Source organism: Hippocampus comes, unplaced genomic scaffold (assembly GCF_001891065.2).
Source record: "Hippocampus comes isolate QL1 unplaced genomic scaffold, H_comes_QL1_v1.1 scaffold68, whole genome shotgun sequence".
Taxonomy (NCBI): domain Eukaryota; kingdom Metazoa; phylum Chordata; class Actinopteri; order Syngnathiformes; family Syngnathidae; genus Hippocampus; species Hippocampus comes.
In genome coordinates this window covers 4,570,315-4,593,593 of record NW_017805625.1, presented here as the reverse complement: position 1 = coordinate 4,593,593, position 23,279 = coordinate 4,570,315, and the positions used below count along the sequence as shown (strand labels likewise).

The following is a 23,279-nucleotide window of genomic DNA, read 5'->3' as shown; positions in this document are numbered from 1 at the left end:
TATCTGCTCAACTGATGCTTGTTGCGAAGTCACTTTGGCAGACAGTCAGTAAATCTGTTTGCGGCACAATCAAGCTTGTGCCCAATTTTGCATGAGCAAACCTTTGGTAAATTGGGCCCGAAGATGCTTTTTTTACAAACCTTGACTATGTGTGCAAAGTATTTCCCCTCAACATGATTGTCAGTCTTGATGAAGATCTCTCTGAGGATCGATTCTCCAATGGGGTTGTATTTGGCATTGAATTTGTCGAAGCGATGGAACGTGTTGCGGTCCTGGAAACAAACAAAAACAAGTTAGTCAGTCCAATTTATTATGACCAGTATATCCTCAGAAGGGTTGATATCTGGTCCTCCTTGCTGCAATCGCTCACCGCATGCATATCAAGCGTGTCGACGCTCAGGTCGAAGGCTGTCAGGTTCATGGTCTCAAAAACCTCTTTGAGGGTTTGACCTCGGCCACGCTCAATGTGAACAATCTCCTCAGGGTATTTTTTCATGGCCCTCTTGATGAAGCGCAGCAGGTGCTTCTGGTTCATACAGGACGACGCGTGTATGTGTGTGTCTACCTGCATACACACACACACACACACACACACACACACACACACACACACACACACACACACACACACGCGCGCACACACACACACACACACACACACACACACCATGATTTCAATCTTCAAAAGGCAATTTGGTCAATTACAAACAAACATCAGGCTTCTCATAAAAGTGGAATTCTTTTCGCTGAGCCAGCACCGTTTGGTGGATCTTACTTTGCGTATGTTGTAAAAGTCTCTGTGAGGAACTTTCTTCTGGGCTGCCAGCTCCTTCATTTCATTTAGGAGGATGTGCATTTGATATTTGGAGCTTAAATACTGTAGGCGCCGGTAGCAAAAAGATTTCCTGTTAGAACAGACAAAAGAAAAAGTGATTGTCACCCAGAGTCTGGACCACCTCTGCTAGAATATTAAAAAAATAAAATAAAAAATAACTTTTTTTTTTTTCTCTAATACTTACACTGGGCCATTAATGATGAGAGCCATCATGACGTTCATGTCTGCGATATATTCTTTCAGGTCAGGATACGGCAGGTCTAATAGGGTACTTCTGCAAATGTGGAGATGATGGACAAAGTCAGATTACCCAGGCACCGTTGAACCACAGTTGTCCATATGCGGGACACATACTTCTCCATGGTGGTTTTCTTGGTATAAACATGCATGACTCCATCTATCATCTTGCAACCATATCCCGTATCTGAAGGCAGACTTTTGGGGTCCAGATTGTCATAAGGGTGCGTCTCAGAGACGGGTGGGTGGACAGGAGCATCTGTACAAAAAGAAATCAATCAAATAGTCATCATAATCTAGTGGAGAAGTTGCATCATCTCAGCTGCTGACTGTTGTGTTCAAAACGGCAGCACAGAACTTGCTCGGGGAGGAGAGTCAAAGTGTCTAATGATCTAATTGTGCACAAAACAACATGGTTGACTTTGGGATAGATTTCCTTTTGCTCCACAGGAGACTGCCCGATTCAGAACAATCCCTAAAAATGATCCAGAAATGAACAGTAACAAACCAAAAGGTTTGCAAGATGCAAAACAGAAATACAGAATGGGGATTACAATGGGAGATTGTCAAACCCTGAAACCAGCACAAATCTGTGGGGTAGCCGTAAGCGGGGTAGGGGGGGGGGAAACTATCGGTGATGATGAATGTGGGGGAAAAAAGCTTCAATTTGCTAGGGAGCATAAAAAAAACTGTATAGTCTGGAGCAACAAGAAAAGGGGTCATGCGGTCCGATGAGTCCAGATTAGGAAAGAAGAAATCAGGTCAGATGACTGAATTTGGAATGCTCATATTTTTCCCTTGATGGCACACATATTTTCAGAATGAAATGCCAAGATCCACAAGAGTCGATTACACAGTAGTTAACGGAGGCATCATTTCTGACATTTCAGAGAAGCCTAAAACCCCAAACCCCCATGAGTGGCTATATCAAAACAATGCCGCCGTGTCATCAAAACTAGAAGGCGTTCGACGAAAAGATTATAGCATGTGACACAACTACATTGGTGAATGTATGTGATACCAGCGTCGACAGGGGTCTCGGGGAATTTGTCATAAATTCCCAAGTCCAGTAGCTTCAAGCCAAGGTCCTGCAAGGCGTGAGCTGTCATCTTGCAAAAGGACTGCAACGACCTGTTGATGTACTTCTCCCGAATGAACAAAGCCTTCACCACACACTTGGCAGCATCAACCAGGTCAGTGAAGGGCACCTGAGGAGACACTCCCGGTTGTTATTTTTTCCCCCCAAAAACAAAAAAAACAAACTACGAAGACGTCCTCACCCCGCATTTTTCCTCTCCAGATATTGAAACCCGCTGATACTCTCTCTCCATTGGCACTTCCCGCTCCTTAATGCCATTATCAACGGCATCAACACTCTTCTCCTTCATTAATCTTAATAGGGGGGCAGAGAAGACAGTGGCGAGTTTCAAATCAGGTCAGTGGAGATTCATACCACCGCATAAAAATGAGGAAACGGCTCAATTAATCTCTGGCAGTTTGGGCTTTTTTTTTTTTTTTTGCCATCCAATTTTATTTTAGAAGCACATAAACATGGGGACCCTTTCAGCCAGAACACTGAGCATCTTTCAAGCCCCCAGGTTAGGGAAGAAGATGGCGTTACACTGATAATGTTGCCAAAGAGCTGCCACTAAGTAGTACTGCATATTACATCTCACAAGTATTTACAGAAGTTATTTTATATACAGTATTGTGGTTCTTCCCACCCGTCACTGAACCCGGACAAATTTTACATTAGGAAAAATCTCACGGCACACCAAACAAAACGTCGCAAAAAGTATATACTGGACTCTAAAATGATGATGATTCTTCTCAGCCGATGTACTCACAAACGTTAATCTATTGTATGACTGAACAAGTTAAGTGTACCTTCCGTCATCTAGTGCAGGAGCATGTCATTGTTAGCGTACATCGCTAGCATAGCTCAACGCGCAAAGATCCCGTACATTATTTGGGGTCAAGGAAATAATAATTGTCAGCACAGTGACAGAACATTGGCAGATCTCACGCAGCCCACCCAGATGATCTCTTGTCACACGCGCGCCACGATGGTGAGGAACTCACTGATAGGTCGAAACCGAAGAGCAAAATCACAACGTGAAGTGGCGCACACTCACTCGAGGTCTGCGATACTGTCGATTTTCAGGAAGTCCTGTTTGGCGCGGAGCAAGATCTCGGGCTCAAGCCTTGGCGTGAGAGGCGGCAGCGCAGGGAAGCGTGTCGGCGGGAGGGCGGCGAAGGGCAGGGGCAGATTTGAGGTTAAGCACACCAACAGACTGTGAACAATGGTACAGTATATGCACTACACACGCACACAAGAGACTGCTTAAGGAATTTACGGAATCAAGGTGAGACATGATCACCCAAATTATCAGATTAAGCGGTGCGGATTCGGAAAGCGGCAACCCATCTCCTTGTGTGCTATGTGTGTCCAAGCGAGTAAGCGCAAGTGAAAGCCAACACTTTTTTTGCCTGCTCTGTACAGCTTATGCGCGTCGGCTTGGAAGTTCCTCACTTGATGTCCTGGCTGATCTGCCTCTCAAGTCTGTGCCGGCGCTCCTCCAGCTGCTCGATGGGGCTGTCCTCTGGGAACTCGTAGGGGGCGCTGCGCATCTCACTTTCTGCCATGCTGAGCGTGAACAGCTCCTGCCGTCGGCATCAAAAACACAAGTCGCCAATGTGGGGAAAACATCTGGGCTCGTGCTTGGGAGCGGAAAAACAAACAAGAACGAAGACCTCGGCCAAGGCTAAATCATTTATCATTGGCAAAGTCAATGGTTCAGGGGGTCTAAGCTTTGTATAGGTCCAAGGAGCTCAAATGTCATCTCGATGCAGAATTTCGCAATGTTAGCGCATATCCCACTCAGAAACCTAACAGCCTTAAATCAGGGTTCCCACTTTTCCACTTGCTTTTTATTGATGGACCTTTTAAGGACTTTTGAGGGCTAATTTAGCCATTGTTAAGGACCTTTTCTCCATTCAGCAGAGGAGTCACGGTGGATTTAATGCCGGCTCGGCAATATGCGGGCTGAACAGAAAGCCACATCTCACTGAGCTGGTGTTCAAATCATTGCTGCCAAAGGAAGGCCACATCTTTATTTTTAGGGGCAATCAGCTAACCCTTTATTTGACATATTGCATGTCAAATTTTCATTTTCGTACCTGTAAAATAAAAATAAAAAAAAAAAAAGTTCATTTTCAAAAAAAAATTTTTATTAAGAAAATATAAAACTTCCAATTTATTTTCAAATAAAAGTACATTTTTATGGATTTTAGAAACTTTCCCTGAAAATGAAGGACAATTAAGAACAGAATTTTACTTCTTTTTTATGGATATTTATGAACTTTAAGGACCTGTGGGAACCCTGTAAATTCCAATCGAGCCACAAACGAACACTTTGCAGATTCATTCTCACCTCTGCAATTTCTTTGTACTTCTCTTCCATGGAGGTGCGCAGGTCAACCGGGAGGTGTTTCAGAGTGACGGGGTTTCCCGGGAGGGAACGTTGGGGCTTGAGAGGTTTGGACCCAGACACACCACACAGATCTGTAGGCAAACCAGATACGCTGGTCACTGATGAGTTTAACCCTTTCGTGCACCCTGTAACCTGATAACATGATAAGATGTCCACTGTAGGAATCGCTGTCCCTGAAAGGGTTAAAATAGAGGTGTTAGCCCAAAAATTCATTTGTTACTATTACTGACACTACATACAGCGACCCGAGAAGCATCGTCTTTGTAAAGACTGGATTGTGATGGATCACATGACAACGTGCAAGCTGCATGTCCAATGTTTTGGTCAGTGACTGTAAATAAAACTGTGCAGGCTAATGGGGTGTGGATGCACACGGGCCACGTGCGGGGTGTTCCGGACCACGGCTAAATCCCAAACAATGCCATCAATCACTTGAATCACTTCGGACTGAAGTTGAAACAGCTGAAACAGACACATTGTGCATCAACTCACCCAACAGGCAAAACAAACAACTGTACCGTCTTGGACGCAAATAGAAAAAGGAGAGACTTGTGGTAGACCCAAGATTCCAGAGTGTGTGTGATGGTAAACTGCTCCGTCAACAAACTACAATTATAGTCTCGTTTTGAGCCACTGTGAAAAATATTGGAGCTGGCATTTTGAAAGTAGTTAGTACAAAACATAAAACAACAGCCATTATACAAATAAGTCAACATATTTCATACGTACGTAAACACATTTTCCTTGTACTTGTATTGTAACCGACAATCGTCCATTTGAATTTGACTGTACGCAGTGGGCAGCGATCAACGTGTGAATATTGTTCATGGTTTCAACGTGGAGTTGCCTCACGGACAGCGAAATGTAGCTTTCAGCAGAATCTCAAAAGCTTTCTTAAAGAGGTTTAAGAACCGCTGCAATGGTGCATATGAAGTGTCCTAAATGTCAAATTCGTTCATGGGTAGGTCCACACAAAGCATTGGCTTGTACATGCACCTGAGGTTGACAGAGGAGTTTTCCGTTAGAGACCTGCTGCAAACAGATGGCAGCGTCCACGCCACTACGATGCAAACACGCTGAAAGAAAACTAGTTGAGGCCGCACAATTTCTGTCCCCCAAAAAATCAATAAAAAATAAATAAAACGCTCGTCCTGAGGTTTTTATTCCGTTGTCAGACACGAGCTTGTTATGCAGCCTATGAAAGTGACGTGTTCACTCACTCCAAGTGAAATGATGAGCAAAGGACAGTGACACCGTAAAACATGTCAACGCACACAGAGTCCTCCTCAGTTTAGCATGCACTAATCCCCCAGCCTCCCCACCCCAGATGACTCTTAATCCAGCAATCCTGAAACTATTTATCTCGGTCGCATCATGTGACTATACCGGGGGGGACGACGACACACATCCATCCCAGCAACAGGCGCCCTACAAAAAAAACAAAAACTTGTTTTTGTCATCATAATTACTGGCGTCCAAATCTCAATCTAAAGTAGATGTTTTTCAATGCTTGAGTTGACAAGTTACGTGTGGACAAAAATGTCGCCTGGTCTGTAAACGTGTGGGATGCCCTCGGCATCAGTATAATTTGGGGCACCTCAACAAAAGGGTCCAAGTGACTTGAAATTTTTTCGTTTCCTCCTTTTGCTACAGCCACGGCAAAGGTGAGGCATTTCTTTGGTTCTTTGTGTGAATGTGTTGCTAAGGGTCGAGGAAGCGCCTCACCTCAAAAATGTCATTGGTTATTTGTGAGAATGTATTTTGGAGCAAAATGCTCCAGCTCCTCCACTCTCTTCGCTCTGCCCCGACATAACCTTTGGAATAGTCAAGCTCGGAGTCCTGGGCGGCCAGTTTTGGCAGTTGCATTTTTATCATGTGTTTACTCAAGCAATGCTGACAACAACAAAAAAAGAAGCTGAAAACCCGCATTTTATATCGAGTCTATGAGTCCAACTCAAAGCCAACTAAAAACTGGTTTCATGCTTCATGTTCACTTGTTTACTAAAGTTTCTAATTCAATAGCATGAGCAAGTGGTCAAACTTGGGACTGGGAATGTATGGTCTCAATATACCTCATATTACGGTATTTGTCCCACACTGTTAAGCCAATATATGACAATAACTTTACTATGATTGCACGTATATATAGAATGAAAGCGGTTCAGAGGCCAGTGTAGAGAAAAACAGGGCTTCCGTTACGAGAAGTCTTATCTCGCTTTCATGTCGTGATTGGCTTATGGTGACTGATTCAATCAACGGTTATCAAAGGTGTGATGTGTTACTCAATGGCCACTTCGAGAGGAACGACCGAGGTAAGTACAGAGAGTGCTGAGAGCGTGAAGCCCTGCAGCGTTGCGTCTGCGCCGATCTCAGCCGTGTGTCACCGGCAAGCTGTAACCCCGAGTACACAAAAAAGAAGCGACGGTGTCATGCTAGGACATCTGAGCCCACGGCATTTTTATGAGTGATTCAGTCAGGCAAAGCCAAGAAAGCATGACAACAATGTTTTGTTCTGTACATACGTTGGCACACGTTAGGTGTTAATTTGTGACACACCCTTGCGCTCTCACATGGCCTGTTCTCCCATTTCATTCAAATATGCAAAACATATCATTATGATCTCTGTAATCAATATTATTATGGAAAGTACTGAGTTTGTAATTTTTACAAACTCAGTTACATTTCAACGATGGATATTCAGAGGATAGGTGTGAAGACCTGATTTTTTTTTAAATTAATCAAGATTTTTGCAATTTTACTACACAGCGAAAACTGTGCGTCTTGTATTATCGCCACAACCGAGCTGCATAGGTACATTTTAATAACAAGAAAATGTTCCTTTGCAAAGGTAATCGTACTCATTGACACGGTCATACAAATATTGGTTGAACAATTGTTTCCTATTGTGAGTTGTCGAACTGTACAGCAACATTCTTAGCTTAAGCTGTCAATGTTGTGCCCCTGAAGATGACGGCTGTTAAAATGAAAGAAAGAGTTGAATGTGTTTGAAAATGGAGGGGATATATTTTATAATTGATTTTTTTTTCCATTTAGAGATTTCACTTGGTTCACTTCGAGGCTAAGCAAAGACACAGATGATCCTTAGCAACCAAAGATGAGACTAAACCTCCACCTTGGGTCCTCATCTTGAACATGATCTTGTAGGTAAACAAATGGATGGCATTTGCCAGGTGAAACTCTTGTTTTCAAAGTTGTTAGTAGTGAGGACATCGTTGATTCCACTGTGAGATGAGTTTGGCGGGGAGCATTTTCACAGCTAATGTGACAGCCTTGATAAGGAAACAAGTAGACCACAGTCTGTCATACGCCATCACAGAATAACAACACAAAAATCACAAGACAAGCTGCTCACACAAAAACACCGCCCCGAATGTGTCTCCTCTCTAATGAGCCTGATCTTGACATTGAGATAATAAGGAACTGACTGAATGCACACTCTTGCTGCATGTGTTCTCATTATGCTCTGAAGTGATTAAGCCACTCTGGGGGGGTAACAGCACCATAGGCAGATGCCCTGAATGTCCACCCACTGCAATAAACTGAAGCCCATCAAGCTTTGCTAAGATCAGCATCATAGCAACAGAGCAGCCTGGCAAAATGCATGACGCAGCCGCCTCTTCCATATGTCCTTCCCCATAAGAAAAACAGGCTGTCAGCATACCACACACTAACAAGAGTTTCCCAACACATCATCTGGGGCTTGTGTAACCTTCCTTGCATGATAAGAACCTTCGGTGCCGGCCATAAAGAAGGTGTTGAAACTTGTAGCACAGTATTCCACGTCAACACAGCAGTCATTGTGAATGAGTGTAAGTTACAATACCTCCTCTGCCCTCTCTTGCTTTCACAGTTACTGTCGCAGTGGCACGGTCTGATCTCCTGCGGGATGCTGGGACATTTAACTAGGCCTGGGACAGTCGGTGTACCCTCCCCCGCTGGCCCGGTACACAAGAGAGAATGACAGCAAATAGAGAGCGAGAGAAGAGACAGGATATTCTCCCCTCTACGGCGTAAGCTGCTCTAGCGCCGCGATCTCACAATGTCCCTTCTTTTTCTTTTTGGCTCGTGCTGTTGCGCTGTCAATATGGTGTTGAGCTGGTTCCCCCCCTCTTTTCTGGCAGAGCCCCCCCTCTCCCTCTCTCGTTTTCTCTCTCTTTCTCCTCGTGTGGCTCTCAGCTGCTTCCTGGTTTTCACCGGTTTGCAGAGCATTGGCAGTCCAGACTTGAAGCAAGCGGATTTAAATACTGGACTGGAACATACCACGGGGCTAAAAAAATGGGGGGGGACGGGTGCGGGAGGGACTGGAACGAACCACCTCAGCCTCCATTGTGCTTGATATTGGAGGAGGCCCTTTCCTTGTGGCCACGCCCACTCTCCTGCCTTGTTCCCTCCTCCTCCTACTTGTCAATAAAGTTGCGTCATGATTGCGTGCCATTTTATTTCAAACATGGAGGCAAACTTCTTAAGTCTGCTGTATTTGCAGAAAAAAAGAACTCTGTTCGGGATGTTTTTGTTTTTCCTGTTTTGATTCACTTGTCGCGAGAGGATGTTTCACTGCGTTAGATTTATTATTGTTTAAAATATTTGTCATACTTTACGATTCGTAGGGTGAGCACATATATGATTAACATGCATGCTAAATTCATTTAAGACTTTAAATATTCCTCTGATGTGAATACTAATACTGTATAAATATTAAGCCTACCGACTGACCAAACTGAAGCAGTGGTGGTGGTGCCCCCCCCACCCCCCAAAAAAAAGGGGAAGCTCGTGCGATGTTGCCTTGATTTTCATTCATTGTTCATTCATCCTAATGCTTGATTGTCGAAATGTTCTCTGTAATTGGCTGGCAACCAGTCCAGAAGCTCATTTTCAATCTGTCAGGACACCATCAGCGGTTTATATAATGTGAACTAAAATGAACAGTCTGTAGTTGATAACCATAATCAGCACCAACCCAGCGTTGACTCAGACACGCAAACACAAATTACAGGTATCTAGTTTGTTCGGATGATTTGAATTCTTCAGCATGTTTTTCATAAAAGGACATGAAACCTCTCTGTATTCTAAAGGGAAATTCATTTCTTGGCGTGAGGGTTTTTAACACATGCCTCGCAATTGAAAATAGCATACAGTCAATAGTAGTTGGGTGGCGCACTGCGTGTCAGCAGGTTAGTGAGCACAAATATTTGACTAGCCGCGGGTGCCTGTCACCCAACAGCAGTGGCAGTTTGGTCCAGCTATTTTGGTTAATTATAGAAATATATTCTTTCAATCAAATCTCTCATAAAACCCATTTGTGACCTTAGTTGAGATCTCATCTACCGGTATCACACACAACATATGTATAAACTGTGACTGACCGATGTCTCTGTACTAGCAAAAGCTGACCGCAGTGAAGTTGGCTCGGATAAGGGTGAGAAACAGATCGAGACTTGCTTTTTCAGAGAGCTAATAAGCGGCACATGGGAGTAGCTGTGCGCTTTGTTTCCCAGTACAAGGAACAAAAACAGGCATTGCAGTAGGGAGCAAATCTGGAACTTTGCACAAAAATTCCCACGTGAATTCACCACAAAATAGCACACATTGACTCCTCACATTTGTGCATGTTGTGTCCAACTCTTTGGAGCCAACAGATGAGTTCCCAACGGCCCTTAACTTCTCCGCAGCTCATCACACAGAAATACAAGCTATGTTGCACACACACATATGCAGTGGCAGATGCACACTGAGGATCATTACAGTACATAACCAAGGAAACAATTTCAAACCTCTGTTTCATATCAGTGCCACTTTTACAATATGTGAATATTGCAGGCATGCTTTATGACATGTCTCGGGGAAAATACATTACAGTAACATTCAGTCCAAAGGTAGAAGCAATAAAAAAATGAATAGTGTTCTGACCGCACTCCTATGTACTTGCGCTTGACTTAGTTATTAAGAGATTATTTTCAAATCTACTGTAGCACTTTAACTCACACCATTGTCTGGATTCACTGGGCTTTATTCGCCTGAGTTCAAATTCATGAAATACAACGAACTACTGCCTATTCGCGGTACGCTATTCACAAATTCACCTTTTTTTTCTTCAGCTATTAGTTGAAATCCGGCAAGGAGCATTTTTTTCAAATACGCTATAATGCTGTGTGGGAAGTAAATGAATAAAGACATGATAAGGGGTCTCAGCAATTGCTATCAGATAATATATAGACAGGCCAAAAACCCGTGTACAAAATTTTTTGGGAACATGTGTCAAGCTGAGGCTATTTAAACCTGCAGAGGATATGCTTGACCTTGTGTTATCTCTCCCACCTGTTGGGGTGATGGCTTCTGAGGCCCTCCCAAAATCTCTTTCCCACCACTGACAGACCTCAACACACAAGGCATATGTAGCAGCAGAAAGGCGTTGAATTTTCCATTCAAACTCTAAGTATGCTGCAAACATGGCAACGAAACTTTTCCATGAAAACGTTTTTCAGAGTGGTCTTTTGATGTCATTTCATCACAAAAACGGACTACTCAAGATTTTTTTTTTCTCAAAAACAGACAGGATCTAAATGACACTGAAATTGTATTAGAGTTTGCGATTAAAAAATAGTAACAGGTGAGTGTACTTTCGTAGAAAGGGTTCTGTCAGTCGTCATCTGTACCTACCTACCTAGGTACAGATGACGACTGACAGAACCCTTTCTACGATGGAACTTTCCTGTACGACTGAGAGCCTCCACAAGCAGGTGAGTGTACTAAAACTACAGTCTCCTCAACCAACCCTTAACCTTATCTTGAATTTCAATAATCCGTATTGCATATGCAATATGCCAAGTATGTCATGTCATGTGACAGTGAGGTTCTTTGTTATTGACTGAGGAGAAAAAAAAAAACAGCATAAAATCCACAAATAGTTTCTGGGACTGATGACAGCGTCGGTGGACGTTCGCAGCATGTGATTCAGATGGGTTGTTTAAAAAAATAAAATAAAATTACGCTGAGGTAACTTGACTCAGAGCAAACACAATGTCGCCTATTGCCCCAGTACACCTGGCACTTGGCATGAGCATCTTACAACTGCTTTCACAAGAGCTGTAGCAACAATTCGGCCTTGACATAGGTTAAATATTTTAGTTAGCCTGTTAGTTTAGTAGTATCACTATGCAAAAACATCATCGCGAGTCCCACATAAAACTTTGTCAAGGGGTGGCACAGGTCCAAGGAAGAATCCATTTCGATGTGGAGTTTTTCTTCCAAGTCTGGGGGAGGTACCAAGTGGGACAGTGACCAACCAGCTCCAGCAGATGGCGATGCTGTCAAAAAATATGGTTGCACCAGGGAGTGGGAACCCATTTTAACGCACATTATCGCCACCCACAGGATTTTACGTGTGCAGCTTGTTTTTTTTTCAGTCAAACTGGGACAGATGTTCAGCCTTGTCTGTGCTCCACTGAACACTGTACTGTTCATCTTAGTGAAAGGCTATGTTTTTTTTTAATACAGATCTTGTTTTGGTTGTCATTAGACTGATGTTGTCGTGAGTGTAAAAGGGTTTGTGTGGAAAATGGAAAAAGGGAGGGATCATTGAAGATTACATGGTCACGCAAAGCAGTAATTCAAGGCGAGGATAGAAATTCATTCCACCTTTCAGGCAGACGCTTTAAGAGCAACTCTATATCACGACACGTAGCCCAGGCTGCTTTGCTACAGTGCTACATTACATATTCTGCTTCATGTGATGCCAATAGGGTCCAATGGGATGGAGCCCCCTGCAGATGTAGAAAGTGACAAGCTAATCCACGTTTCCATGGGGGGGAAGAAAAAAAAAATCAACAAACATCAGAGAATCATTTCAAATCAATCGAGATTGCGCTATGGGTGCTGTAGAGTTGAGTTTATTTTTATACTCGTAACAATTCAAACACAAGCTGCTCAAGAGACAATGCAGCAGATGCTTCTGGAAGACAATTTGTCATTAAAAGAACTATAACACTGACAAGGAGTTTTGGTGGTCCATATGTGGCTCTCATGACAGACCGGGCATTGAGTCGGTTCAGCCGAGCGACTAATTGAGAGCACAAAAATGGCTGCAGAGACCTCTAAGTTATTTATTACTGCAGCAAAGATGAGTTTCCTCAGCAAATATGGTATAGTAGCTACAGCAGCAGCACCATAAACACAACATTTGCACATAGTCATAGCATGCTGCTACTGCTATACTGTGGTTGCACAATGAAATCAATATAAATGTGGAATTGCTTCAAAGATGAATTGCTGGTCTTTTTTCTGCTTTACCTCGACCACCCAGCAGGCAGTCAAGCCTCCGCTTGATCTGTAATCATCTCATCACACTAACTAATCGAAAAGCATATTCAACACCTCAGAGAAGCAGTCAAAATATTGTGTTAATCGCTATGGATGCAGTGAAAAACCAGCACAGTGAAACCTTAAAAAAATTCCCAAAAGAAATCATTCAACCAAACTTCCGCAGGGCCAAACTGTCACAACGCAAACATTTTTAGTTACGGTACAGGCCATGTTTTCAATGCAATTTATTTTAAAATAAAGTTAAGTAAAACAGTCTATTAACTTTAACAAGGACAATTCAAGCCTTTAATGAATGGAAAAATCATGTTTTTTGTGGGAGCGGGGGTAGGAACATAAGAAGCCGGAGTACCCAGAGAAACCCAACACAAGCACAAGGGAGAATGTGATTCAATCCCCAAACTTATGAACTGTGAGGCAGACTTGCTCACCACTCGTCCACTGTCATGTCAAGTACTCTACATCCAGAAATAAAAGTTGTGTCATCATTTTAGGGAAGAAACTGGGAATAATAGGATAGTGAAATGTGATTATTATTTCTACGTTATCTAAACATACTGGTTATATTGCCATAAGGTGCACAGAAAATGTCATCACCTACTCATGGTGACATAAATGACAGAGGTAAACCAACAAGATAGAATGACTGCACAGTTGTGCGGCACCCAAGTGCAAGTGGAGATAACGATGGCGCCTGGCCATGCCCAAATGATAAGAGTCACCACAACAAAGAGGACGGCAAGTGGACCCAAGAGCCACGTTTGTAAACGTCTATTTCCAATATTCAACCTGAGCATAATGCCTTTTGCACAACTCATTTGAAAAAGAAATTAATTCCTCAGCGTGTACAAAACTTTTTTTCAAAAAGGCAAAGCCTTCCACCTCTGTCAGTGCCTCTTCCTTTCACGTTCCTTTTTCACAGTGCCAAATATTTCGATTTTTTTCACTGTAAAGAATCCCCATTTCATCCTCACTCACCAGTGCTGGTGGTGCTCTGCAGGCTCGCCCTCTTGCGGAACTGGGACTTGGGCTTCCCTGAGCTGTCGCCGGTAGAGAAAGATGCTGACATCTTGCTGCCTGCACTCATGCGGCGAGTGGAGCAAAGCCAGTTAAGGCTGCGCAGAAACCAGAAGAGGGAGGGAGGAGGAGCGGCTCCAACGCATGAGCTCCGTCTCACGTTGGGGCAGCCAGGCGGCAGGACCCACGCGAGGCCGTGAGAGGGTCCTCTGCAGCATTCGCTCCTCCTCCTCCCAGCCAACCGTAGGTCAAGAGCAACTCTAAAAGCAAGGATTGCCCAACTCCTGCAGAGAGCCATCCTCCTTGGTTGCCGTAGCAACCAGAAAATAACCTTTAAGCAGCTAATGTAAAGGGATCCAGCTGCAGGAGGACACTGGTTGCGAGAGTTGCAGCTGTATGACAGACAGCTTGCCACAAAATGGGCTGAGCAGGAAGGTGAGCAAGGACAAAAGTTTTTTTTTTCTCCAGTGGTCTAAAAATAGCACAGATACACAACCAGAACGCAAAAAGCAGACAAAAAAATAAAACACTTGGAAAGTGACCAGAGGCACTCAAACAAACGAGTTTTATACCAGTGCCCTAATCTTCTTCTGGAAAGTTCAGAAAGAAAAGCTCTTCTCAGACCAGCAGCGGTCAACTATGCTGGTCAACTATTTTCATAGTTGACTGCTTGTCACTGTTCCTATAGTAACAGTGACAAGCAGCAATGTTAAACAACCACATGATTTGCGCTTCTTCCTGTTTAGCCGTTTATATTACATTCAGCAAGGGTTAAACACAAATTAAGCCTTTGTACACTGCAACACTAATGTTAATGACATTATTATTTTGTCTTTTCAAAATAATAGTTTTCTTCATTAAAAAAATATCTTTTTTCACATATCTTTGTGATTGACATTACCATACACAGATGCAGATTAATAAGATTTTCCTGCCGCAAGATGAAAATGCTTTTTTTATTTATCTCTAATATCACTACAAGCATAAAGAATCTGTGTGTGTGTGTGTGTGTGTGTGTGTGTGAGTGTGTGTGTGTGTGTGTGTGTGTGATGCAAGAAAAAAAGATGTAGAAAAGATGAAAACTGTGTTAGCACATTTTGGAACTGCTTTTGCAGTCAGACTGAAGCAAGAAAAGTCAACAGTACCACCTAGTGACAACAATTATTTATGCAGCTTGCAGTGAAAATCCTTGAATGGACATAGACAATGATCACCGTTGATCAGCAAATATTTATTGTGTCGTTGTATTCATAAATCTAAATTAAATTACTTTTTAAATACAGGCAGCGGGGTATCCTCGTGATAAGCACGTATGTCTCACAGTTGCAACGTTTTGTAAAAAAAACAACAAAAAAAATGTAATTCAACTACACGCTCGCTGTGCCTCATCTACTACAGTATAATAAACATCTCTTAAAACTTGACAAAAGCACTGTTGTCAAACAACTCGCTTGATTTGTAAAATTGCATCCTTACCCAAAAGAATGACTTTGTCCAATTCAATACGAAAACAAACACGCTACCTTAGCCATGGTTAGACAGGCTGGTGGGACAACAGCTATTCAAATGATAAAAAATAAGCATTATTATCTCCCTGATAATTACATACGGGTAAACTTAAATCGCACAACTGCACGAATACCTCTCAAACGATGACAGTGCACATTACTTGTACTTTTCATCTTCAACTATCAACCAAGACCTTGTAATTCGGACAAACTGGATGAATAGAAAATGGAATGGTTTTGTGTGGGAGTCACGTGACATCGTGATACTTGAAGATGCAAACAACGGAGCAAAGACATTTTAAAATACAGAAACCACAAAAATAATTCAGAAGACAAATTTGAAATGCGGACGAAAAATATGTTTTTACTAAATTGGTGAATAGGATTGGATGAGAAATTGGTAACTTACCACCACCCGACATGGTTGCGGATGAATCGGAATTCGGGAAGCAGCTCATTAAAACAGGAAGTTGAGTTGCCTGTCAAAACACGACGAATCAATAGTTGTAGTTTTTTTTTTAAAACCACTTAAGCATAACATTCGCTAGGGTATAAATGAGTCAAATGCCATAGACCCCGAAGGCTGCGCTGCTAACTAGCCGCCAAATTAGCTTTGTTGGTGTTTTAGTTTTTCTTATGCCAACGTTACCGTTATTGTCTAATAAATTATTGTACTAACAAATAAGCACGTTGTTTGTTGTTTTACCTTGGCTTTATAATGTCAGCATTTGCGGAGTTAGTACAGGAGCAATTGTGTCTTTATTGTTGAGTGCTGCATGCTGTGCACTTCAACTAAACCCACAAATCGTTTCCGTCGCACCACAGCGTCCCTCCCGACTCACTTCCCTTTCGAGACACAAGTGAATTAATATACAGCAGTATGATTTGTTTTTAAATTAAAATGTAAACACAATGTTGAACAGGTGTATTCATAGAAACGTCTTGAGATGTAAACAATAAAAAGGTAATAAGTACTGCCACATTGTAACTTTGAAGACGGAAGTCCATCACTTTTACACACCACGTGAACCTTTGAAACAAGAAGCTATCAGTTATTAACAAATAAGTAGACTGTAGTGCAGGGAGTGGTATGGGTGGCTGTCAGGAAACATGAACCTTTTCCCTTGATGTCCAAAGTGCCCTTTTGATGAGCAAAAAAAGGGACAAAATGTTGATCAGTTTTTTGCTTGTAAACCACTTCCTTGTAAAACGTTACTGAAACAACAAAGTATTATTTTTTTTCTTTTTTTTTTTACAAACGTAGACGATAAATATGAAACAAAACAATGAAAAACACAAAGCACAGCTGTAACTCTTATGCTCCATGTAGTCGAACGCTATTGCATAAACAGACCCAATATACTAGAAAGGGGAGCCCCTCTTACTGTCCATTCTGTTGGACTGAAATTCCACACTGTCTGTATGGCTGAATTCTGTCCAAAACGTCCTTGATCTACACTATACCTATGCTATGTTCTTAAATTAGCTTGCAGACGATGAAATGTCTTTTCTATCGTATTTCTGAAGAAACTCATCTTTTCACGCTTCTCATCCGCCCCCGCATTCTACAGGGTCTTCTTGCATAATAGCACTTCAGCTTCAATGGCCTTTGCCCTCCTACAAGCAGTCAGTGCAAACCACTAACTTGAAAACTTGACTCTTTTTCCCTTTACAACGACAGCAGTATACATTCATACTTGTTCTCTGTAACAGGTTTTCTTATAATTTCCCTCAGGTACGAGCAATGCCAAATCGTTTTCATGCTTTTCCCTACAACTGAGCTCTTATATTGTTGTCATCTCCTGTGGCGCATTTTCAACAGTTTCAATATAGTTCAATCTTTTCAAAGTGTAAATTAAAACCTTTAAATCATTCCCGAACTGATGTTAGGTGTTTTCACAGAGTGCAAAGGGAGACTGCATTATACAGTATTATATATTCGATTCAATTTTATATTTTGTTTAATCAAATGAAGTGGCAATGTCAATCAACTAACTGAACGAATACTCACACTATGAGTCCCAGGTCGTCTTAAAAATAGCCAAAACAAATTTCAGGAGTTGTATGGTTTAGTCTGTAATATATTCAGAGAAGACCACAGATAAGGACTCCCATTCGAGCAGGCTCCTCCCACCACCCACAGCGGCACTGAAAAATGTCACGAGGTAATAATTGCCATGGGGATGGCGCATCCTGGCGGATCTGGGGGCGAGTTGACTGAGGTCCATCGTAGGGGTGTGAGGATTGCCATGCTCCACCATCCTCCATTCTGGAACAGAGAAGCTGCATCATTCTGTGAATAGTCTTTACAGTTTTTTTTTTTTTTTGTATGTGTGTGTGTGTTTTTGCTTTTGAGTTTGTTAAAGTCTGACAAGCTACTCTGTATTGTGGGAGTCGTGGCCTTGTGGATCACAAACTCCTGGTTCTGCCTCATGTAAAGAATATTGAATGATGAGCTTCAAGAGCTGGAATGGCACAGTCTCCACAGTCATTTAGTTGCTATGAAGAAAGGTGAGCACAGAAAGCAAAGATCTTGATCTAACTGGTCCATCCAGGTTCCTATCCTAAACTCAAGTCAGCCCGTTTTGGATCATGTCCAAAAGGATAAGAACATTAGAAGAAATTAGCCTGTTGGGATTGTCATCTCCTGCATTTCTCCTGTGCAATCATGAGAACACTGATGTGTTCTTTTAAAAACATAGAAACTCTTTATTACAACCATAGCTCTCAATGAACTTTTAGCTGTGAACGTTCTACACACGTGCAAGCCATTCTTTCATTTTAAAGATGATTTAAAAAAAAAACAACCTAAACCCATTATTGAAAAGGCTTCACATCATTCACCACTTGGATATACATGAAAGAACATCAAGCTGATTTCAGCTCTCTCACTCCAAAAAAAAACAGAATATCATGGTAACCCTGTATTCCACGTGAGTAAAGCACCTGCTATGTCGATTACTTCTGCATGTAGTTATCATATTCAAGATTTGTCTTGTACATAAAACCTGATGAGGCAAGTCAAAGAAACCGCTTATATACATTTCTCCTCCGCGATGATCATCTCCACGACTCGCAAAAAAGAAGGCAGCGGCAGGTCAAAACATTTCAGGCCCCTTGCAATCAATTTCAAAACATGTACTTAACACGCACGAATAAACGTAAAATAAAAAGGTTGGGTAAAGCAGTACAATACACATAAAGCACACTTACAAGTCTACCAAACACATAATTTAGCAAGTGAAAGAATCGAAAAGGGACGTAAGCACCCTGATCAAATGTTGAGCCTCAAGAGAGTACAGATTTCTATTTCTTCAAGAGTTAGCTTATAGTCATAAAGCAGCCTGCTCGCTGATAAGAAATTTAAAAAAAACAAACAAACAAAAAACAGGAAACTGTAGCTTACATGATGTGTGCCAGGCTGATTTCAAGAATTCAGAAAGGCTTTATTCTGAATGAAAGCCTAACTGTCGAACTCAAGACAAAATAAATACTCCCATTCGTACTACAGCGTTGCAATCTTCATTTGTGATTTCCAAAGGCAGAAGATCACAGCACAACAATTGAATAATCCATCGGGACAAAGCTGGTGATCAAAGGCTAACAGCTCAGCTTGATATCTATCTTGAGACCAGCGTTTCAAGATTAAAAAAAAAAGAAATAAATCATCATTCACCGTACAAAGCTGAATGTTTAGCAAAAGCAGCTAACCCCCCCAACCCACCAAACGTTTTTTCCCCAAATATTTCAATTAATTAAAAAACTTTTAAAACTGTTAAATCCACGTCTAACTCCTTTGTTTAACTACATCCTTGTTTTCACACACTGTCAAAAACAGAGAGGAAAACCGATGAGGCAAAGTGCGATACAATCTAGAGAACTACACATTAGGTACACCTGGGCAAGTTAAAGACCCTGTAAAGCGAATGTCGAGGTTTTTTTTTTCTTTTCTAAATGCTTTATCCACATTTCAAAATAATTACTGAAAACATGTGCAAAGTTTGAGAACTATGTAGTATCAGTTTTCCAGTTGTTGTTTTTTTTTTTGTGGGTGTGGCTAAAACAGCACCTCCTGACTCCCTTCGATCATGAGTTGAATTTGAGCGCCTTGGTTTGCATCTGCGATTAACTGGCGTAATTGCAATGTGAAGTTATCTATTCCTGCACCCTAAAAAAAAAATGCATCCTCTCTTTGGATAATCTGTTGGTGTGGCAACTTTAGAGTGCCCCGTTGTTGGCAGTGAGTGCGCAGACGTTACGGAGAGAAGGCGGAAGCGTGAGAGAAAAGAAAGAAATACATCCGATGTAACAGTCAGTGTGTCGACCAGGCTTTATGCTGGTGTGTGTGCTTTAGAGCGCCTTGTTGTCATGGTGTGGAAAAGACCTACCATGACACACGTTTTCCAGATTAAGCAGTGGTATTTGATTGACAAAAAAAAAAACAAAAAACAGTTGAGTGATATGTGGTTTCAGCGCACTCAGCGAACGCATCCGGAGAAAACAGCCTGATGTTTCCCATTTAGCGAACTCGACAATGTTTATAATCATTCAAATTTGGCAGGTTGTTAACATTCTTATCTGTGGTGTGAAATTTGCAAGACATATTTTCACTTTACAGGGACTTTAAGGAGAACAAGTTCATGAACTATTCCAAAAATTCTGCTTTTGCAAGATAATGCTCAGTTTTGAATGGATACGGTCAGCGAGGTATTCATTTCACAATATGCTCGTATTTTGATTGTAATTTGCAGTGGTGAAAAAAATGCACCGCGTCATACTGACAGTGGGAATTTTGCAGTAAGCAAAGGACTACGCTGGGCAAACCTCCCTGACTGTGAAAATCAAAAGTGAACATTATTTGTGAGGATAGGCAGAATATTTTGATCCATCTCTTGTATTCACTCATTTCATAATAATCTTGTCGCATGTCATCAACAACTTTCCTGATGTCGGCAATTACAATGTTGTGAGGGAGGAAAAAAAAAGAGCTAAGTGTCTGTATCGATGTGGTTGTTTTTCGCCTGATCAGTATCCGCAAACTCATAGGTGTCCTCTGCGATTTGTCCGGGTATTCGAAAATCAACAGGTAGAGGATGTGCGGGCTCAGATGCTTGAGACGGAGCCAAGGGGCGGCAGGCCTCCCCCTTCGGACTGGAGGTGCTGTGCGAGTTCTGAGGTTCCAAGTTGCAGGCGGTGCCCTGAAGAAACTGGAGGAAATTTTCCTCAATGGAGCCTTCGCGGCTCGGCAGCCTGTCCTCCACTTCGAGCCCCGCTCGACCAAACAGGCACGGGAGATGTTTGCCCAGTTCCTCCCGGATCTGTCTATTGAGACAGCCGTAGAAGAAGGGGTTGGAGGTGAAGCAGAAGTAACCGATCCAGGTGACCGCCTCCTCCAGAGATGCCAACGCGGTCGGGGAGCTGGCAGCCAGGGCGGAATACAGGTGGAACGAAAAATAGGGCAGCCAACAACACAGAAATTGGCCGCCCACCGCCGCCAACACCGCTGCCGCCTTCCCTCCTCCAAACGGCCGCGCCGGCGTCTCCCTTCCGGTCCCGGTCTCTGTCCCGGAACTGGTAACCATCGTGGACCGGCTACTGAGCGACTCCGATCTCTGACGCCGCGGCGTGTCCGTCCAAGTGGGTAAAGGCCCGTGGTGCATCGCAGCTACCCGAGCAACTTTAAACATGTTGCAGTATACGACGAAAATGACCAGCAGCGGACAGAGGAAATAAAGCAGCGTGAAGAGGATCATGAACGCCAAACGATTCGAGCCGCCCCCCGTCCAGTGCAGCGAGCAGCGCCTCTGACCCTGAGCGGGGGGAGATGAGACGTCCCCACCTCCCCCGCTAGCCTCCAGAAGGGGAGTCCTCGCACCTTGGAGGATCCAGGCGAGCAGCGGCAAAGCGGACATGGCCAAAGCTTTGATCCATATCCCCACTAGCACTGACGCTACCAGGCCGACGGTCATCTTCACCTCGTAGCGCATGGGGTGGATGATATAATAATAGCGCTCCACGTTGATGACCGAGATGGACAGGATGGCGGCGCTGACCAGGAACACGCTAAGGAAGAGGTAACTACGGCACAGGGCCTCCCCAAAGAAGGCTCGACTGGAGAGCATACCGAGGGGCATGAGCACCAAGGCTGCCAGCAGGTCCACCAAGCACAGGTGGAAGACAAAGGCAAACTTGTGGAGTTGCGGGACTTTGGCGATGACCGCCATGATGGCCACGTTGCCCACCACAGCGAGCAGATCCATGAACAGCATGGCCGCCAGGGCTAGCCACTGGGACGGAGGCCAGCCCTCAGCCAGAGCGGAGGTAGACATGTTGGACAGGAGCTGCGGAGGCAGGAGGGAGGAGTTCCACGCTGGCTCCATTGGAGGGTGGGATGAGGCGGGCAGGCAGGGTCCCTCACTGGCCCATCACCCATGCTTCAAAGCCAGGAAGTACGGCCGGAGGACAGAGGCTTGGGAATTAGGTAGGGAGCCGCCCTGTAGTTGTGATGCTGGCCTGGTGGTCGGGGGAGGTTGTTTTTTTTTTTTTTAACAGTCTTTTTCATTGACAAAATCCTCACTTCTGCCCGCAGTCACAAGCAGCCCTGAAGAAAGAGAACACAGTGAGCGGTGAGTTTGCTCTGTTCACTCTCTCTGTGATCATCCAAAGTCAATCCTCAGATGAACTAACGACGACAAGAGAATTCATTTGAACGACTGAATGGCAGAAAGAATGAAGTACACAATCCCAGTTGAGTCACACAGTTTCATTTGTTCAACTCCCCCCACCCCCATACAGGAGGTACTCGAATGGACGCCATGTATCACAGGACACCAACTATATCGGTGGCTCTTGGACAAGAAATTGAAAATGCATGTGCGGCAATACCGTTGGACACTTTGGCTAAACGTCACCCAAGCCGCAGTTCACCGTCCATATAAATATAAATATCCACTTTGAGAAGCTCTTGTAGTTGTGAAGTATGTGTGTGTGTGTGTGTGTGTGTGTGTGTGTGTGTGTGTGTACACATACACACGTGTAAGTACATACATATATACATACATGCATACATATATAGGGAGCCTTATTTTATTTATTTATTTTTATTTTAATACACTAATAATTCTATGTACAAACTGGCCACAATCTTAACACAATCCAATGACATATGCGTTAACAAGGCTGCCTGATCTCTGTCGTATTTCTCATATCTTGTCACAATCATCCATGATGTAACTCGGTCAACAACCAAATGATTAGGAACAGCTCACCGTATACTGTGCAATTCTTCACAGCCCTCTGCTAACTGCAGCCACAATCATAAACATTGTCAGAAATGAACATCGGCATGATGGTAAAAGCAGAATCTTTTGCCACGTCTCACGTATTGGATGTTATTATCCAGTGCCTAATGAAGTGTCTCAAGAGTGTGTACTCTGTGTATTGGAAGGACTTTCCATTGCATGCCCATACAATTCTGTCTCTAAACTCACGGAGCGCAAAGATGCATCAGGTATAAACTGGATCGTTTCTGATTATGACACCGCGAATTAAATGAAGACTTAATCCTTGAATGATTGCCTCCAGTAAGCACTTTGAGTCTAAATCAAACAACAGGGTGCCCCAATTCAGATTTCCCCTCCTGCCAGGTTTAGTCATGTCTTACCACCCACTCATTTGTATGTTAAATCATTAATACATTACACCCACTGTGTAAAGCAAGGCATTACCGGTACATTTCTCATCGTACATTAAGTTGATTCTTTTCCTCCCTCGTCATTTTAATATAAGAGGTGGTGGAGGGGGGGGGGGTTTGGAAGAGAGCATGCTGAACCTGACAAAGAATATTTTCTC

General features: G+C 43.1%; 2 protein-coding genes across 7 annotated transcripts in view; both read right to left on the bottom strand.

The window, feature by feature from the left end:
• The window catches only part of ampd2a (adenosine monophosphate deaminase 2a), a 22,422-nt gene extending 6,147 nt beyond the window's left edge, over positions 1 to 16,275 (bottom strand). The window contains exons 1-12 of one of the 6 annotated variants that reach the window (XM_019880751.1): positions 16,135 to 16,275; positions 15,838 to 15,907; positions 4,507 to 4,637; positions 3,606 to 3,736; positions 3,208 to 3,276; positions 2,353 to 2,464; positions 2,073 to 2,280; positions 1,190 to 1,331; positions 1,020 to 1,109; positions 776 to 905; positions 371 to 565; positions 141 to 272 (exon numbers count right to left, since the gene is read on the bottom strand). In XM_019880751.1, the coding sequence (XP_019736310.1) occupies positions 141 to 272; positions 371 to 565; positions 776 to 905; positions 1,020 to 1,109; positions 1,190 to 1,331; positions 2,073 to 2,280; positions 2,353 to 2,464; positions 3,208 to 3,276; positions 3,606 to 3,736; positions 4,507 to 4,637; positions 15,838 to 15,886 (1,389 nt within the window). In that variant the 5' untranslated portion in view covers positions 15,887 to 15,907; positions 16,135 to 16,275. Of the gene's footprint in view, positions 1 to 140; positions 273 to 370; positions 566 to 775; positions 906 to 1,019; positions 1,110 to 1,189; positions 1,332 to 2,072; positions 2,281 to 2,352; positions 2,465 to 3,207; positions 3,277 to 3,605; positions 3,737 to 4,506; positions 4,638 to 8,410; positions 8,844 to 13,881; positions 14,321 to 15,837; positions 15,908 to 16,134 lie in introns of those variants that run through there. The other 5 variants (XM_019880748.1, XM_019880747.1, XM_019880749.1 and 2 more) reach the window with 5 other exon arrangements.
• A 3,693-nt stretch (positions 16,276 to 19,968) lies between these two features.
• Positions 19,969 to 22,031, bottom strand: LOC109522319 (probable G-protein coupled receptor 61). Its single transcript, XM_019880759.1, has one exon. It carries the CDS (start codon positions 21,806 to 21,808, stop codon positions 20,417 to 20,419), a length of 1,392 nt encoding a protein of 463 aa, XP_019736318.1. The 5' UTR covers positions 21,809 to 22,031; the 3' UTR covers positions 19,969 to 20,416.
• Positions 22,032 to 23,279: the final 1,248 nt, after the last annotated feature.